This window comes from Varroa jacobsoni, unplaced genomic scaffold (genome assembly GCF_002532875.2).
Source record: "Varroa jacobsoni isolate VJ856 unplaced genomic scaffold, vjacob_1.0 scaffold_242, whole genome shotgun sequence".
Classification (NCBI taxonomy): Eukaryota; Metazoa; Arthropoda; class Arachnida; order Mesostigmata; family Varroidae; genus Varroa; species Varroa jacobsoni.
The window spans coordinates 510,207-526,542 of NW_019213144.1; the positions used below are offsets into that span (position 1 = coordinate 510,207).

General features: G+C 39.3%; 1 protein-coding gene and 1 long non-coding RNA gene across 6 annotated transcripts in view; one reads left to right on the top strand and one right to left on the bottom strand.

Moving 5' to 3' along the window:
- The window catches only part of LOC111274002 (nose resistant to fluoxetine protein 6), a 24,760-nt gene that overhangs the window by 1,930 nt on the left and 6,494 nt on the right, over positions 1-16,336 (top strand). For 2 of the 5 annotated variants that reach the window (XM_022856081.2, XM_022856084.2), the window contains exons 1-7: positions 671-1,085; positions 6,827-7,044; positions 7,221-7,429; positions 9,583-9,671; positions 12,448-12,609; positions 15,202-15,295; positions 16,123-16,218. In XM_022856081.2, the coding sequence (XP_022711816.1) occupies positions 716-1,085; positions 6,827-7,044; positions 7,221-7,429; positions 9,583-9,671; positions 12,448-12,609; positions 15,202-15,295; positions 16,123-16,218 (1,238 nt within the window). In that variant the 5' untranslated portion in view covers positions 671-715. Of the gene's footprint in view, positions 1-670; positions 1,086-6,826; positions 7,045-7,220; positions 7,430-9,582; positions 9,672-12,447; positions 12,610-15,201; positions 15,296-16,122; positions 16,219-16,336 lie in introns of those variants that run through there. The other 3 variants (XM_022856082.2, XM_086967489.1, XM_022856083.2) reach the window with 3 other exon arrangements.
- On the bottom strand, positions 589-4,144 carry LOC147753768 (uncharacterized). Its single transcript, XR_015310178.1, has 3 exons — positions 3,982-4,144; positions 3,312-3,475; positions 589-672 (listed from the first exon to the last, which is right to left on the bottom strand). It is a non-coding gene; the product is annotated as an uncharacterized LOC147753768 (long non-coding RNA).

Sequence of the window (16,336 nt, forward strand, 5' to 3'; positions counted from 1 at the left end):
GTATAAGATAGGTAATATAAGCTCAGTCTTTGCCTTAAACCGCTTTAATAAACAGGTCATCCTAAAACATATAAATGGAATCCATCTTGCTCACTTGTGAAGTTAGCTTTTAATTTAAACTATTAGAATAGCAACTTCTTCGTTTGTCCTTTGTTGATTTCGTAATTTTCATTTTGTCACCATAGAGTTCCGTCAACTGTCGGCGGCGGCGGTAGTTTGCGCTAGCCTCCTTTCCGTTGCGGGGCCATTACCCAACGAAAGGCGACTGAGTCTGGTATGGCAGAACCAAACGGTGAGGCAAAGAGTAACTGCGCTCCACCGAAGCAGGCAGTAAACTGGCCTTTGACTATCTCTGCGATAATTGTATCCGGGACCCTTGTCCGTTGTCTTCCTTAATGATCACCATTTCTGCCGCTGTGTATTATCGTAGACGACTAGAGGAAGCGGATAGTATTTTTTGTTACGCGTGGGGTTTGGCGGCGTTGATACGTCTTGGCGCGTATTGTTGTTAAATTTTGAACTATGCGCGGCGCGCCGTCTATATGTGAGCTGTATTACAACTAAATGAAAATTTATGCAAGATTCTGTTGAAACTACTTTTCAGTATACAACCGTTGATCTTGGAACGAAGTCGTTATCGTTCAGTCCTGCTTAAACTCAAGCTGAGAATTTCTGCGCCAGGTTTTAGAGACAAAACACAGAAAAGAACAACATAATGCGCTGGTTTATATCGCTAGCAGGCACCTTTGTTCTCTGGATGGGATTGATTAGTGGCTTGCAAGCAATGGACGCGAACATCGAAGCTCTGCAGCATAAAGTGGCTCTTATACACAAAATTTTGAAAAATCATGTTCCGAACCCAATGGACAAAAGTGATGATGAACTCCACGAAGAGATTACGGCCAACATCGCCGAGCTATGGGCTAAATATGATGCAGCCCTTCAGATACACGTAGATCATCTACTTAGGCAGTTTTTACCGTATGTGCTAGAGGTAGCTAATACTGATCTCCAGGTGGATTGCATAAGAAGCCTTTTGAGAGTGGTACGTGGTCTAAAGACGTTAGACACCTGGGCCTTTCAACGTAAGTGTGCTTGTTCATCGATTTGATATGGTCTAGTGATTTTTTTAAGGCGTCTTGCAGAGATCGGTGTAAAAGCTGCTTTATGAATATATAATTTACTGAGTAATAATGCACTTCTCCTACCGCGAGCTACTAATCAGCTAAACTTTCAAAGATCAAACAGCAACAACAACAGTGTTAGTAAAATCAGCGATCAGTGTATGTCGTTAAGCAGGTGCATTCAAAGATTGTTAGACTTAACTCTGTGCCTGTAGATCCTGTCAGCAGACCAACTACGTAGCTTAAAGAGACATTTATAAGCGTGTTAACGGGAGTGCTTTCGTTATGCAAATAAAGTATGATAGTTGTTTAAGGGGGTTTAAACTGAAAAAACGGTTCAATGAAGTCATTACATTGAAGCCATAGCAATTATTCATCGTAACTGGTATTATTTAGTGAACAAAATAGTATTTTCCTAAAGCTTCTCTAATTTTGAAATCAAACCGGCCTTGTCAAGCTGACAGAACCGTAAAGCGGTAGCGTGAGGATTTAAACGTTTTTAACGTTTTACAGAACGGAACAAGCAAGCGTTGACTTGTAATAGAAAAAGGAAGCAGAGGTGACTGTATCGCCGTGCTTTTCTTTGTGAGCAGACTGGTAACCTGAAAAATCAAGCCGGCCTCGTCATAAGGGGAAAGGCTGTTCTTCCCAGTCTAATATAAAGCTTAGTTAGTTTACCAGAATCGGATTCGTCAGGTCTGGTAATCTTGTGTTGAGTAATCGGGAAGAGTTTCTCGTTTATCATTTGGCGTATGTCAAAAAATAGTAGATAATGAATAATACGTAAGGGTTTACGCAAAGGATTTATATTTACCGAAAGGGTTATTTCTGAATGTAGAAACGAAATTTTTCAAGTGAAAAGCTCTCAGGTTTATAACAGTAACTCAAAAAAGGAAGCTGTTCACTACAAACGAAAAAAAACATTATGCATTACCAATACTGGCATTTTTCGTCTGTTTTTTAATTAGCTTATAATTTTTAAATCCTAACACATTAGGGTTTAGGTACGACGAGTCATGTGATGGCGCTACACGTGGGACAATCTGCTTGTTATTCCTTACGTTCGCAATACAAAATTTATTGAATCGCGTTACTTTTTTAACATGATATAATTGAGTAGTTCTATTGATAATAAATTTCTTTTATCTTGATGTTACATTTTGCTCCTTAGTGCTTTACTTTGTATATCGTTTGATGAGAAATTTAAAATTAAAAAAATTAAAATTAAAATACAAAAAAAAACTCTCGTTTTTTTTTTGTATTTTAATTCGTACATACGCGCAAAGCGGCGCAACATAAAAGTATTATTGTCTGATGTTGCCCACGCCTAAATTTACCAACAGCTAACTTTCTTAGTTGATAGATACGCTCAAGCACGCTGATAAAGCACATAGAGAAGCACGTCTCTAGTATAATATGTTCGTTCTATCCAGCCAAACTTATAGACGTACATAGTTTTTGGAATAGTTCCAAACAGAAACTGCAAGCTGTTATGTTTTTCAAAGGTATAAGCAAAAAAAAAAACAATGGCGGCCTTTTTTTTGCGATAATGCATTATTTTCTCGAGTATCGCATGAGGTGTTAGAAGCGAAGTGTAACGTTTACTACAAATGTTAGCGATTTTCTCCAGCCATTGGCTAGTTGTGTATGTAAAGCTGTGTGTCACTCCATATGACGCGTTCGTACGAGTAACGGGGCATCAGGCCTTTTTTACGCCTTGAGGCGTTCGAACTCTGATACGAACATATATCAAGCATGTGTACAGGGACCAACATAAACGAACGAAGTCGACGTATCGTCCTTAAAATTACCCACTAATATCTAGCTCTGACGACGTATCGCAGACAACGTCAGTGACGAAAAGAGAACGTGACGTTTCTCTAACAGACGCAATCGTTACGGCTCACAAATGCAAGGAAAAACTGTGGAAAATACGCGACGTTAATATGTCGCTTAGTCATTGCATCGTTAACGAGTTCTGATAGAATGATGAAAAAAAAAAGGAAATGCGCAAAAAGGTACGACTGCATAAAGCGCAACCAATCACAACTCTTCTGCTTTGGTGAAAATGTGTGCTATTATATCATATATCACCGAATAAATGGAACAGTTTCGAGCCTTAAGACGGGCACAGAGCTGCATAAATTGAGCGGCGCGAAATTTCATATTTTTTAAAATTGAACTCACTGATCATTAAAACCTTCATCCTTTCAATAAAAGTTCTGAGCACGAATAACCATGGTTGGCGCTATGTCATGGCGTAAAGGTTCCCTCAACGTAGTAGCGTTAACCCTGTCTTGTATCTTGGTCTCCTCGAATGGCCTGTGCCTCCGCGCAGCTTGTTGATCTGTCTGAGCGATTTACATTTCAAATGCTTTAGGTCCACAATGAAACAAATGTCCTACTATACCTCCTAGGTATAAGAAATATGGCAAGGCGCTGAATCCGAAAAGGTGGGACATGTGAAGGGTTACTGTAGACATTTTTAGTTACTGTATGCATGCAGATACCTCTCTTCAGTAAATAAAGTTTATATAGGGTTTAAAATAGGTAATTTTACACGTTAAATTGCATTAGGTTCCTATATATAGTTGTTCCTTAAACATATTTTGTCGCTAGAGCACATGATACTTACTGCAAAAAATAGCGATTCAGTTGGGTAACTAGTCTCTGTAGGCTAATTGGTCTTCTTAGTGTAGCAAATACATACAAAAAAAGCTCTTTTTTTAATAATGCTCCTCTTTTGTTCGAAACTATATAAGCTGGCATTTAAAATTGCCGGAGTGGCTCGCTATAAACAATTAACACTTGGTAAGCCGTGAAGACTGCAATTACAATAACTCGTACAGTATCATACCTGACTGCTAAGACGCATGCGACGCAATGAAGACCCTAATTCTACTACCCGCATCGAAATGATGACACTATTGTAGAAGCTAACGACAATCTTCTGCACGAAACTGGCCTTTGTTGTTTGCTCGCCTACGCCTAGGCCTGATCTTTTGCGTTCCATCAAGCTTTTTTTTTTCGTTGGTATAGCGAAAAAAAAACAGATATAGGTCTAAAATCATTTTTAAGACTCTGCTCCGTCATGATTCGGTAAGGACGAACTGCGGACTAGGAATTATACGAATGGCAATTTGTTTTGTCTTCCGTTGTATTTAGGATATGGATCCTTTGTAGGAGCACGACAAATGTATAGTACGAATGTTTCTCTATTCATTTCTATTAGTGACAATTCCGTGTTAATCAACTTCCTCTCGCACGATAAATTAGTAGTCAAGTTTCGTAGCTATTCGCCATATTCAGGTGCATGGCTCGAGTGGATCGGGGGTTTTTTTCCTATCATCTGACTTGAAGCGTAATAATACATTAAAGGACACAGCAGTCACGCTGATTTTCTCTTATAGTTCAATAACGTGGTTGCCTACGAGGGGTATTGCTGGCGTAAATGCCCTCAAGCTAGTTTTTACTCGTAGTTTGTAGTTGTAGTTGTAAATCGAAAAATGGGACTTAGTTAGCTAGATCTTTAATGTTTTTCTCCCCCTTTTGAAGCGCGGTGGAAAGCCTTAAGACACTATAGGAACCTCTTGAGTATAATTGATCTATTTTAAGCATTTACTCAGTACGATCCCGCGTACACTGCATTATATCGGGCGTAACAAGCCGAGGTCTTCCTTTCGGCACATTCTTTGAAGCTTTGCCCACTAAATGAAGTAATGCTTCAAATGCTTCAGTAATGCTTCATGAAGTAATGTAACAATGCTAATTATCATCATTAGTACTAATCACCATCGCTTGTCATGACATGGATGAGATGACCTTATCAGTCGGGCAATCGGCGTTCCCTCTAATTTTTGAGAAGTTCGCCCTTGAATGTTGGCCATCTTATCCTAGTGGATGAGAATTGCGTTAGCGATCGCAGCGAAATAGGTATAGCACAGCTGTGGTCGGTCTTCGCATTGATGTTACTACTGTACATTTATACATATATAATAGACTTTTTCCAATGCAGGAGTCGCAGATACAAGAATAGGAAAAACGGTTTGAGAAAATCAACTGGTTGATAAGAGCAATCTGATTGAGATGACCGACTTTGGTACTGAACGGCTTCAGGGCTAAGAAGTTCACCACGCAATGAAACGGTCGGGTCCATATGCATTAGTTCGTCGAATCATAGCGTTTTTCATCCTGTCCTATAAACCATAAACAGCGTCACCGATACCAGTGGTGCCGCGTTGAGCCAGTAATAAAGCACGATCGTTCCATAGTATAGCAAGCAACTGTGGCCTATCAGAGACGTCTCTTAATAACCCCAACGTTTCTATTAATAGGCCCGACATGCCTGTTGTTGAGACGGAGGCGCCCAGCATTGAGGTAGAAGGGCACTACATTGAGATTATGTTGCCCACTGTCGAAACAGAAATGGTTCCAACAACTTCAAGGCCGTCCGATATCCGACCGCAATTTTCTGAGCCGCAAACGATTTCCATCATAGATCAACAAGAGCCCCTGGTAGATCCTCGACTGCTAAGAGTCGAACCTCCGTATCTGTATATTTTGGAGCCAAGAATACCCCTCGTTGACCCAGAAATGACTGCGGAAGCGCCAGAGTCCACGTCCAAGTTTCAAATACTTATCGCTGTACCAAACACGGCTATGGATGAAATGTTATGGCCCATCGTGGAGCCAGTCGCTCCGTTGTCAGTAACGCTGTTTGGGTTACCTACATTAGAGGTAGACACTAGCGCAACCAGCGCAATGGAATCACCTTCTCCTCCTCCGACCTGACAAAACCCTTAAATTTGCCGTAATTTCTAATAATAAAAACTCCTGATGTCCTGGTGTGGATGCCCTGTCATCGGACCTGATTTGTGTAATACTGAATTAGAATTGCTCGAAATACGGCTATTATCATTGGTAGTGCTTTTCCGTGAAAAGATAAGAGTAATCTGCTACTCGCGCAATTTAGAAGAAGCTTAAATGATTTTTTTTTCAAGAAAAAAGCTCTTAGGTAGATTAGAGATGTCTATTGTTCATCATTGAGACTGAACATTGAGTTAGCTGCAAGATATAATGTTGTGTGTTGTAAACCGAGTGCGGACCATATGAACAGTGACTTTATATAGTATAGTACTATTATAATGTACTGTTTGATAAAGCTACTATATGCTATTTGGTGCGGTCGCAACGCATTTACATATTACTGAACCATTATTTTATGCTCATTCCAAGGCATTCTGACTGAACGAAAAAATGCGGTATATACCTTCTATATATATATATATATATATATGCAGTCCTTCTTTATTTGTTAAATATGGTAATCGCGAAATTTTTAGTTGGAATAATCTCAGAAGCTACGATTGCCATCCAGCCTTTTTAGTGAACGGGCAGCCCCTGTGTAGCACACCATTACAGGGCCGGTACTCTGCTACTATTTAGTATTAATTTAGAAGCATACATTTTTATTACGCTTTATTACTATAAAATCATAGGCGAGCAAAACATTTCTTATGATACTTGTTACGTTTTTTTTTGAATTCGCAGGGGTTAGGTCCATTAATGGGTTTATAATTATTGGGCTAAGGGCCATTGTCAACTGACGTATTACTCTGCTCTACCGTTTTGTTAGTGGAATAATTATTCTGCATCTACTTAGTATTATCTATTGGTGTTTTTTGCACTTATACTACGTACAGTCTTGGACTCTATCGGTCGTCCTGCTGCGGGTATCATGGACGTAACGATGAGCGATTATGGTGACTATGATCAATGTCTAGCGGTGACTTCGTACGAAGCTGATGGACCCATCGATTTCCGTGGTCAACACTGCAACATCGCCATCCGGCCTCCCGCTTTCCCGCCGCTATCTACGAACTCTGCTCATAAACTACAAGAAGTCCTCAACGGAACTAGCGTAATTTAGTTATTTACTTGCAACATTGATTTTCTGGGTTGACAAGTGATACTAGCGGTTCACTCTAGCCACGTTTTGGCTCGTAAAAACACAGGATAGAGGACGTCTACGTGCGCAATTTACAGCTACCGTATGCCATAACGCTGCTAATCCTGTCTCCTATTTTGTGTGTATAGGTCTACAAAGAGGTTCTTCTCACCTACTACAAGGTTCATCAAGAATTCGAGCTACGTATGGGCGTCTGTGCACCATCGAAATGCAGTGCTACCGACGTATTTCGAATGCTGCAACCCTTAGCCGACAGTTTGGGTGTGCGAATCGACGTTCTTGGCTGTGAATCGCTTGATACTCCCCTACAACTTGATACTCAGCAATTTTGCGTCGTGTAAGTTCTCTTTTTGACCTTCGCGTTGCTGTGTTGATCGAAATGTTAGGCCGTAAAGCAAGGACACTGCTGTTATGTGCGATAGCATAGTGGCAAGGGATTAGTCACCTAACTTTGCTTCTTAACAGTAAAAATTTAATTTTCAAAAAATTGCATTGTTAAACATTTGGTGAAGTTGAATTTGCTGGATCTTTTTGGACCGAACTTGAAAAAAAATTAAGTGCTTTGAACCACCTAAATTGGGATTCGTTTGTAGTAAAACTGTATCTAAATAAAAACAGACATTCAACGAATATCTGCTATAAACGCCGAAACTGGCATGTAGCGCGATTGCACCTTTAACTAGAGTCCCAAAAACTCACTCGTTTATTTCAAAATATTCTTTTTTATTCCGTAGATAATTTTAGTACAAACCAAACGGTATTTTTAGTAGGTGTCCTAAACTATCCTATACGCTAAACTATCGCTATACAAAAAAAATTCTAGAGGGAATTGAATTTTCAACTGACCGCAGGTCAAAAGTCCTTAGAGGGCAAAAAATTGAAAAAGAAACGCAAATAATCTCAAAAATACCGATTCCTTGAGCTCATTTGAATGACCAATTGACAGTTAGTATTTTCCTTTAAACGGCCCCTAGTTTCTGCGTCGAAGATGCACGTGTGTCAAACATGGCCTCCTGATGAGTATTTGAATCTGATGAGTGTTTGATGGAGATCTTGCTTGGATTTTTTCGCAGCCGTGTGCAGCTAGCAATAATATATATAGCCGATTATATATGGCCAAAAAGAAAGTTCTTCATCTTGGTAGAGGCTTGTCCAGCGCGCGAAGACACTGAATTGCTAGATTTCTGAAAAGAATGATGCGTTTGTTGTTGTTGTTGTTGTTGCTGTGTTTGAAGAATAGGAAAAAAATAGGCTTCCTTCCAGTGGCAGTAATGCTAAATGAACACCTGCCCATTACGACAAACAGGCCTCCGTGATTAGTCTCAACTCAGATATCGTACTTTGTACATTATAGTATATTGCGCATTTCGTCGAATATCTGTTGTACAATAGCTAAATAGAGATGACCATTATTAGTGGCGCAGGTTCGTTTTCCAAAAGAAGCTAAAAGTAAACTGTTGCTACGCTGATTTGTCTTGTGATTGTAAATCACTGTGCTTTTAAGGATAAATGAATCAGGACACCGTAAGTAGATATATCGTACTCGTTATTGTATAGGTTTGTTGTTTTTGAAGGAAAACCGTACTGCAACTAAGCCACGATCGAAACTTATTCCAGACCATTATAGTTATTGATCATAATTAGCAAGAATACGAATGGGTCTTTATATCAGAATCTTGGATAACGACTAGAGTTGTGTAAAGGGAACATTGTTGCAGTTTCTGCCCGCTTTGATCCACTTTGCCTAGAAGGTTCAGGGTAGATCGGAACTAAGTGTTTGCGAACTAAGCTTTTTGTTACAAGAGAAGCATCCTTTCTCAATTTCTATTGAATAGCTAATTTTTCTTTTTATCATCAGTAGTTTATCACTATTTCGTATAAATCTACAACAACTAGATGGGTGACTGTAAATCGTATATACTAGGAGGTTAGTGAATCGTGGCAAGCGCCTCGGGTTAGGTTTTAGGACATGAGTCTTTGCCGTACAGTCCTTCTTCCTTGGCGATAATTATTCTCATTCATTATACTGAGCAAATGTTAGCTTATATATCTCTATTATCTTCCGCAAGTTGTGGCTGAAGCTATTTTTAATACTTATTTACTGAAAAATCGTATATTGGCGTTAATATACGTAAGCTTTCAAAAAGCGTAAAGGTACTGAACTGATATCTTCAATTCTAAAAAATGATTAAAAATAAGAATAGATTTTCTAGCATATATAAACATACTTTAAACAAAACGTTGATTCTTAGAGCATCTCTTTTGGTTACGCATTTATGTGTATGTAAATTCGATTTGTCTATAATTCATCATTTAGACACAGGTTTCGAGTTATGATACTGTAACATATTCCAATACTGCTCATAAGGTTACGCATATATCCGTGTAATAGAATTATTATAATGTTGTCGACTTGTTATTTTATTATTAATTAAATTTAGTTTACGAGAGTAGTGACGTGGTTAAGGTCACTATGTTATTTTTTTTTAGGTGTTGCTTGACCCTCTCAGTATTTCTGGTAGCGATGGGTACGACTATCCAGGGCCTGCCGAAGTCTCTGCGTGGGCAATGTCCAAAAGGTTAGCAACAACTTTTTACAAGTGACCGTTTGTAGGTCTTTTGTTGGATAAGTGAACGTTTGTAAAAGCTTTCCTGCAATTTTTTCATGGTAGCTCAGAGCTTTCAGCACAAATTCATCCGCAATGGGCGGCAATGTGGCACGGTGGCAACCAGCTTTGAGTACATGACGAACAGGGAGTTTACTAATAGTGATGCTGGTCAAACATTTTATGGCTAAAATTAAGAACTCAATATTTTCTCTGCTAGGAATCGAGCCGAAAATCCCATCGTTGCGATTCCGATCCACTGTCCGCTCCGCCGCTACGGCGCTCGATTTACCTCTAGAGAAAATGTATATAAAATCATATTTTTAGTTTCGACCTCGATCCTTGTTCAACATTGTGGTAACAAATACTACGCGTATAAATTTCGGTATCTGCCGTAAATGAGATAAGGAACGAGTTGTTACTACACAATAACTACCACCATAAATATCTTATGCCAGGATCTGTTTATAATTTAACTCACTTAAGTAGTTTTCTATAAAACAAAAAATCACTACCACGCCTATAGGTTAATAGATTTATTCTTCCGGTTATTTTTTCCCTTTCCTGAGAGACTTTTCTTTTTCACACTTTCCCCATCCGGATGTTAGATCGAGCCCGCGTAATTTCAATTGACCGTGATTGACAAACAAGCCTAGTGTTTTGCCCTTAATCTACAGCGACTTGGCTTGTTGCTGTGGGACAATTTACAAACGGCACGACGTGTTTTTTTGATGAACCAGAAAAACTAATAAGGAGAAAGGAGGAAGCGAGTAGTCGAGCAATCAAAGGTACCCTAAGGCTGCATGTGACTGCAGAGATATATATATATAAGGTCTCCAGTCTGTAGCTTGACAATAAAGAGATTTTTTCGTAATGCTAGCATAGAAGTGATGTCGGCATATGAACAGCGACTTCAGCTTGAAGCTTTTTTGCATGGGCTTACGCTCAGCAATTCCTATAATTTGAGAAGTCCGCGATTGTACTGCCCGCGACACAGAAGGGTCTTTTATTTGGAAATATGACTGCCAGGAAGTGTCGTAGTAACATCCACGGTGCGCACTTGTACGTCTAGTGACGCTACATATTGTTAACTGCTTGAAACTGCGGTTTTTTCTAATTCTCAAATAAAAAAAGCGCAGGAAAGACTTATTTGAGAAAAAAAACCTATGCCTAATTTGCATTTTTGCTTAACTAGCACGCATAATGCGTCCGCTGTGGCGTGACCAGCATATGTATAAAAATGCAAGTTAAGTGTGAGTTTTTTTAACTTTAAATTTAGCGTTATTTACTGCAAATGACTAAACGTATCTATGTAACGTACAGAGGATGTTTTTCTTGAGCGCTTCACTGAAAATGTTACTTGGAAGCGTTGCACTTTCTCGTTAATACACTCGTTTATAGATAGATATAGATTGACGTTTATGTTATTGAGCTGAAATGAATGGCATATACACACACAGTTGTCGCAGATCTATTGCTATTTCGTAAAGCTACTGAAGTTTCCGGTTTGCTTTTTCAGCATGCTTAGCTGAAACTCTTGGCTGATCCATATTGGGGATTAGTTCTCAGACTGTATAAGTGAACTGGTATGCCAGGGCGTCTCATAGCTGGACACTTAACGTACTATACTAGGAAACTGTCTAGTTCATCAAGCCGGGCACAGCATGCGAACTTTGAAGGGATAGAGGATTCATGCCAGACAGCTGATGATAGAGACACAAATAGACGTTCTTGTTCCTATTACGCATGGGTAACAAAATCTAGTGAACATTTTACGCAGATATACGTTCCTGGAGATGACATTAATAACTGGACAGTAAAATGCACGAGAGATTCAAAATTCTACAAAATCCGCTAACTGGAATAGGGCGCCTGAGAGACTTCTTGCAATATCCATTTTTGTAGGTTTTCGATCAGAAACGAAACTCTGCCGAATAACTTCTAACATCATGACCCCATGGCGATATCCCTCAGTACTAAACATATGTAATGGGTAATTTTTTTAAATGATCAGAGAGGTTATATTGGGATAGCTTCGACTAACTATTGTATTCGTATATTATTAATTACTTTTGCCTCACTTTACGTATATGTTCAGGCTCATGAGATTAATCGAGCGCAAAGCTAAAATGTGGAATACGTTTCTTTACAAGTCTCTACATATTGCTCAGGTCTACGCCGAGGCGCGGGAAAAAATGTTTATACTAAAAAAACACGCAAAAGGTAAATGGCTGTTATTACTATTTATGAGCTTTATTTTAAGGCCCTTCCCTTAGCCATAGAAACATTAAAAACAGTGGCCTTGAAACGGTTTTTGCGCAACTCCACTTGGAATAATGATCGGGAAAATTCGTTGAGGGCTGCTAATATCCTGGTACCGTTGTTACGAATTGAAAATTACATGTCAACAGCCTATGAGTTCAACGCGGCTAATTTCAAAATTACAAGGTTGTAAGAGTATATCTTGGAGTGACTTTCTTTTTGGGGTATCAATCGAAATTCTGTGCTAGGAGCAGTGGACAGATGGCTAAAACTTACCCAGATATGGAACTCTGCAATTAATGAAAAAAAAAAACCAAGGAACTAACAAGAGTATGTTTGCACACATAACTAAACGGAAAAACAAGCGAGCGCTAATAATATTAAATGTGTTATTTTATTGAGTTATTAGCATATTTAATGTTTTTACATTTTGCAGTTAGCTTTATCTATAAATCATATGGTTGTTACGTTTTGAATCTCCTTCAAGGTGCAATTATGGCATTCGACCTTAAGCAGAATCTGCGCCTATTGCTTTCAACGAGCTCAACAGGTCCATGTGCTCTTCGATGCCTGCATGGGCTTCGGGTGATGTCACTTTTGTGGGTTGTCTTGTGCCAGACCTATCGATATCTCGACTTCAGATCAATGCGTAAGAATGTTAGATTAAGCTAGAGCTGATCGAATCCGGAAGCGCCCAGTTATATCTAAGCATCCTGTTTACTGTGTAGTTATGCGCTTTTAGATACATTTCAAAAGCGGCAAAGATAACACTTTTTCAGTTAGAACACTTGGGTCGAATAAGAAAATTACGTACAGCCCTTTAACCTTTTGACTTTGGTCTAGTGGTCAGTAATCCTTTCAGCGGCATCGGAGCCCACTCGTTTTCGTTGGTCTAACAACCTTTGCTTTATCGCACATTTAGGATTCAGGCCAAGTGTTTGTTGGATCTAAGTTTCCAAGGCCGTTCTGGATTATCTTGACTCGTCGCATATTGACCGATAGCATAGAGGTGTTCACTGTATGTAGTTATTATAGGACAAATTTATTTTATTTACCTATTATAGCTTGTTCATTGCGTTGAGGATATCGGCATCAGTACATCTATCGGAACTTCATCAGTTAGCTGGCCAGTTACGGTGAAACTTTTAGCTTCGAATGCTATTGTTTTTGTTGTGAAGGGTAGTATGGTGCAACTGTTCTAGCTCTGGATATTTACAGTCAGTTGGATTTGTCATGGCAGGGAGTGCTACAAGAGTAGCGAATGTTCTTAATGTTTTCATACTGGCTTCGTTGACATTTTGCCAATGATGAAGACAATTGGGTATCGACATTGAGCTTACCTTTACAGCTAATGACGTGGAGCGCTTAACATAGCATTATACTGTGTTTTCTGTGTAAGTTTAAAATATCCGACCAACAGAAGGACAGATAAGTTCTATAAAATAACTGTTGAGTCTACATTTTTTTCCGACACTTATTCCATGTGGACAGCTGCCCTCTGTTCCAAATATTAACGACAACGCTAACGACTGACCCAGTCAGATGAAATTTTTCCTGCGCAAGGAACTAAGAGACCTGAGTCTACGCATTTAGTTCATTAGAGATACATTTTACAAGTCGTAATTATGCTGTATAAATACCCAGCTTTTATTTCACAAGGAAAAGTAGTTCCATTAGATGTCTATCTAGCATAAAAAAATATGTACAGATCCAACGCTTGTAGGAAAATAATGTCTAAGAGTATTACTGAGCCTGTATCCATCAGACACAAAGGAGCACATATAAATAGAAGCTGAGAAGTTTCTCCAGTCATAGATAGGCATAGATTATTATCTTCAGGATCAACGTCAGTCGGGTAAAAGCGCCCTTTTCGACCAAAATACGGTGCATTGTCTATGTAGACGCTCTTAGAAGTAAAATTCAGCCATCGTTGTGAAACGTTCGTAATAATAACGTGTTTTGAAAACAGTTGCGCGCCAGACTTGGACTATAATAACTAACGCATTCGCCTCTCTAGCGATTATTAACGTAGGCGCCAACAGATCGCTGAACTTACGTAAAAGTTCACTCGTTAGTTATTGTTATTGTATAACTTAGCATTTTGTCTCGAAAAGATAAAACGTCCGTATTCTGTATGTGTTCATATAGAGCGTTTTTAATTTACCATCTTGCATTGCGCTCTCCACTGCGCGTTGTGTCGAAGCGTGTCGCTACTGAAACTATTGTTAAAAAAACCAAATCCATTGTTCTCCGTATTTGTTGCCGTTGTTTGACGCCAGTTTAAAAAACAAAATTTACGTGTTGGACAGTAGAGGGGCCAATTGTTTCTGTTGTGCTTTCGTTGTTGGTACTTTCCTTATTTTCACTGTTGTTTTGCTAGGAAACTTTAAATAACATTTGCGAGCCCGTAAAATAACGTACGTTCTCTAACAGTATATTTCGAGTTTCCCCTGCATATCGTACGGGGGTGCTGGAGTCATATGTTGCCCCTACCGTAATGCAATACCTAACGCTGTCGGTGTCCTGTTTTGTCAAGCTCTAAGTAACGCGCATCTGCGAGCCACTAGTGCGTAGATTGCAGGCTCGGCATGGGGAAAGGAACTTTACAGAATCGTGAAAATTACTATATGCTAAATTTAGTGGGCGCTTGCAAAGTTGTCTGTCATTCTGTTCGGTGTTTTGGAGAATCGGTGACGGTGACCAAACCTGATTATGTCGCCGGTGTTGGGCTAAATCTGATGAGCGTTAGATACACCTGCAATTCTAGTTTCTTGTCGGCAATGTGGTTTTTGCCTGACAGAGTGCCAGAAGACAATGGTTAGCGTATCGGGGCGTTGCTGTGATTTCTCATTACAAAAGTCGTTTTTAAAGCTTGCTCTTTGCTTGTGTATAGAGGGCTATTTTTGTTTAGTATTAAAATAAGGCAGAATAAGTGACGAAGCCGATAAATGCATTACCTAGCATAATTAGGTGGCAAAGTCCGTTAGAAAGGGTCGGAAGCCGGACTTCAATGTTTATCTCTATGAAACAGCAATACGGAGCAATGACCCGTTTACAGATTAACGGACAATTCTTAGGTTTACTCTACTTTGGTCGAGTCAATTAGCAGGTCCTATATGCTGCAAATTTGATAAATTACGTCAAATCTGACGTTTATTAGTCAACCCACATGGAAGTAGAACCCGTACAAGAACAACTGCATGTTGAAAGGAGGTATTCGAATAAAGTTACATTGTTACAGGTAACCTGGCTTTTCTCATCGGAGCCATGAACTCAATGCCATTTCAGTTGGTTGCCAACGGATTTTTGGCTGTGGAGAATTTTTTCTTTATCAGGTTCGTCACATCCTTGTTTTGGACTAGGACGGCGGTTTTTTGGGCGAAGTGATCAGCGTACAACGTTTGGCTATTTAAAAACATTTTGTTATCTATCATAAGCCGGTGCTCTCGTATTGAATAACAGTAGAAAGCTCGAACCGTAATATCGCTATACTATATATATATAATTCGATTATACATGTTTATAAGCAAGTTTAAGGGGGTACAGTACACTATTGTACCCATATAGGTAGCGTGTCATAAGAGGATTGGCACAGCAGCTGTTTGCACGTACTTATTGCTCGCTGGCTTTCCGTCCCCTATACTCGTCCCTAACGGTTCTAACGGTAAAAAGCAAAAAGATAGCGGTGTCGACCCATCGCCCCAAGGCAACTCGGTCCTGAACCTAGAGAAATTTAAATGATACATGCCAACTGTAATCAACTGTTAAAACTATCGTTGCAAAGCTTTTTTTCTTTTCTATAATGTCAAATAGAGCGTCCGCCAAAGCCAGCTGGCTAAGCGGCACTCGCTTTAAAGAATTTCAATTAAAGCTAAAGGTAAGTCAGATATCTGAAATTTTCTCGATCAATAGATCTGTGAATTGTTTTGGTCTGGTCATGACCTTTGGCTTTTGTCTGTTAGCGGGGTCCATCTCAAAGCAAGAGCAAATTACTGATGTGACACTGCCGTTAATGGCGCAAAAACGCTATTCAAATGTGACCAGCTATAGAGCATTTACAACGAGGATGAACCATTAAGTCGTTGAAGGTATTATTAAGATGAGTGTTTAAACACAGTGCATCTGGTATTCCTGCTGTTTCATACTGCCTGCCCGTGTCTAGTGGACTACTCATGAGCTATCGTATCACAGCTACTTCATCTGATAACGTCATTAGATACAAGGATATCTTTACCTCGTATTTGCACAGGTACTTCAGGTTCGTAAGACGGTTTTATTTCTCAGTAAGATCAATGACAATCTAAAAAAATTACTGATAATTTCATTTTGGCACTTATCTCTACATAAGGTCATATGCATAGATATCTATTCGGGGA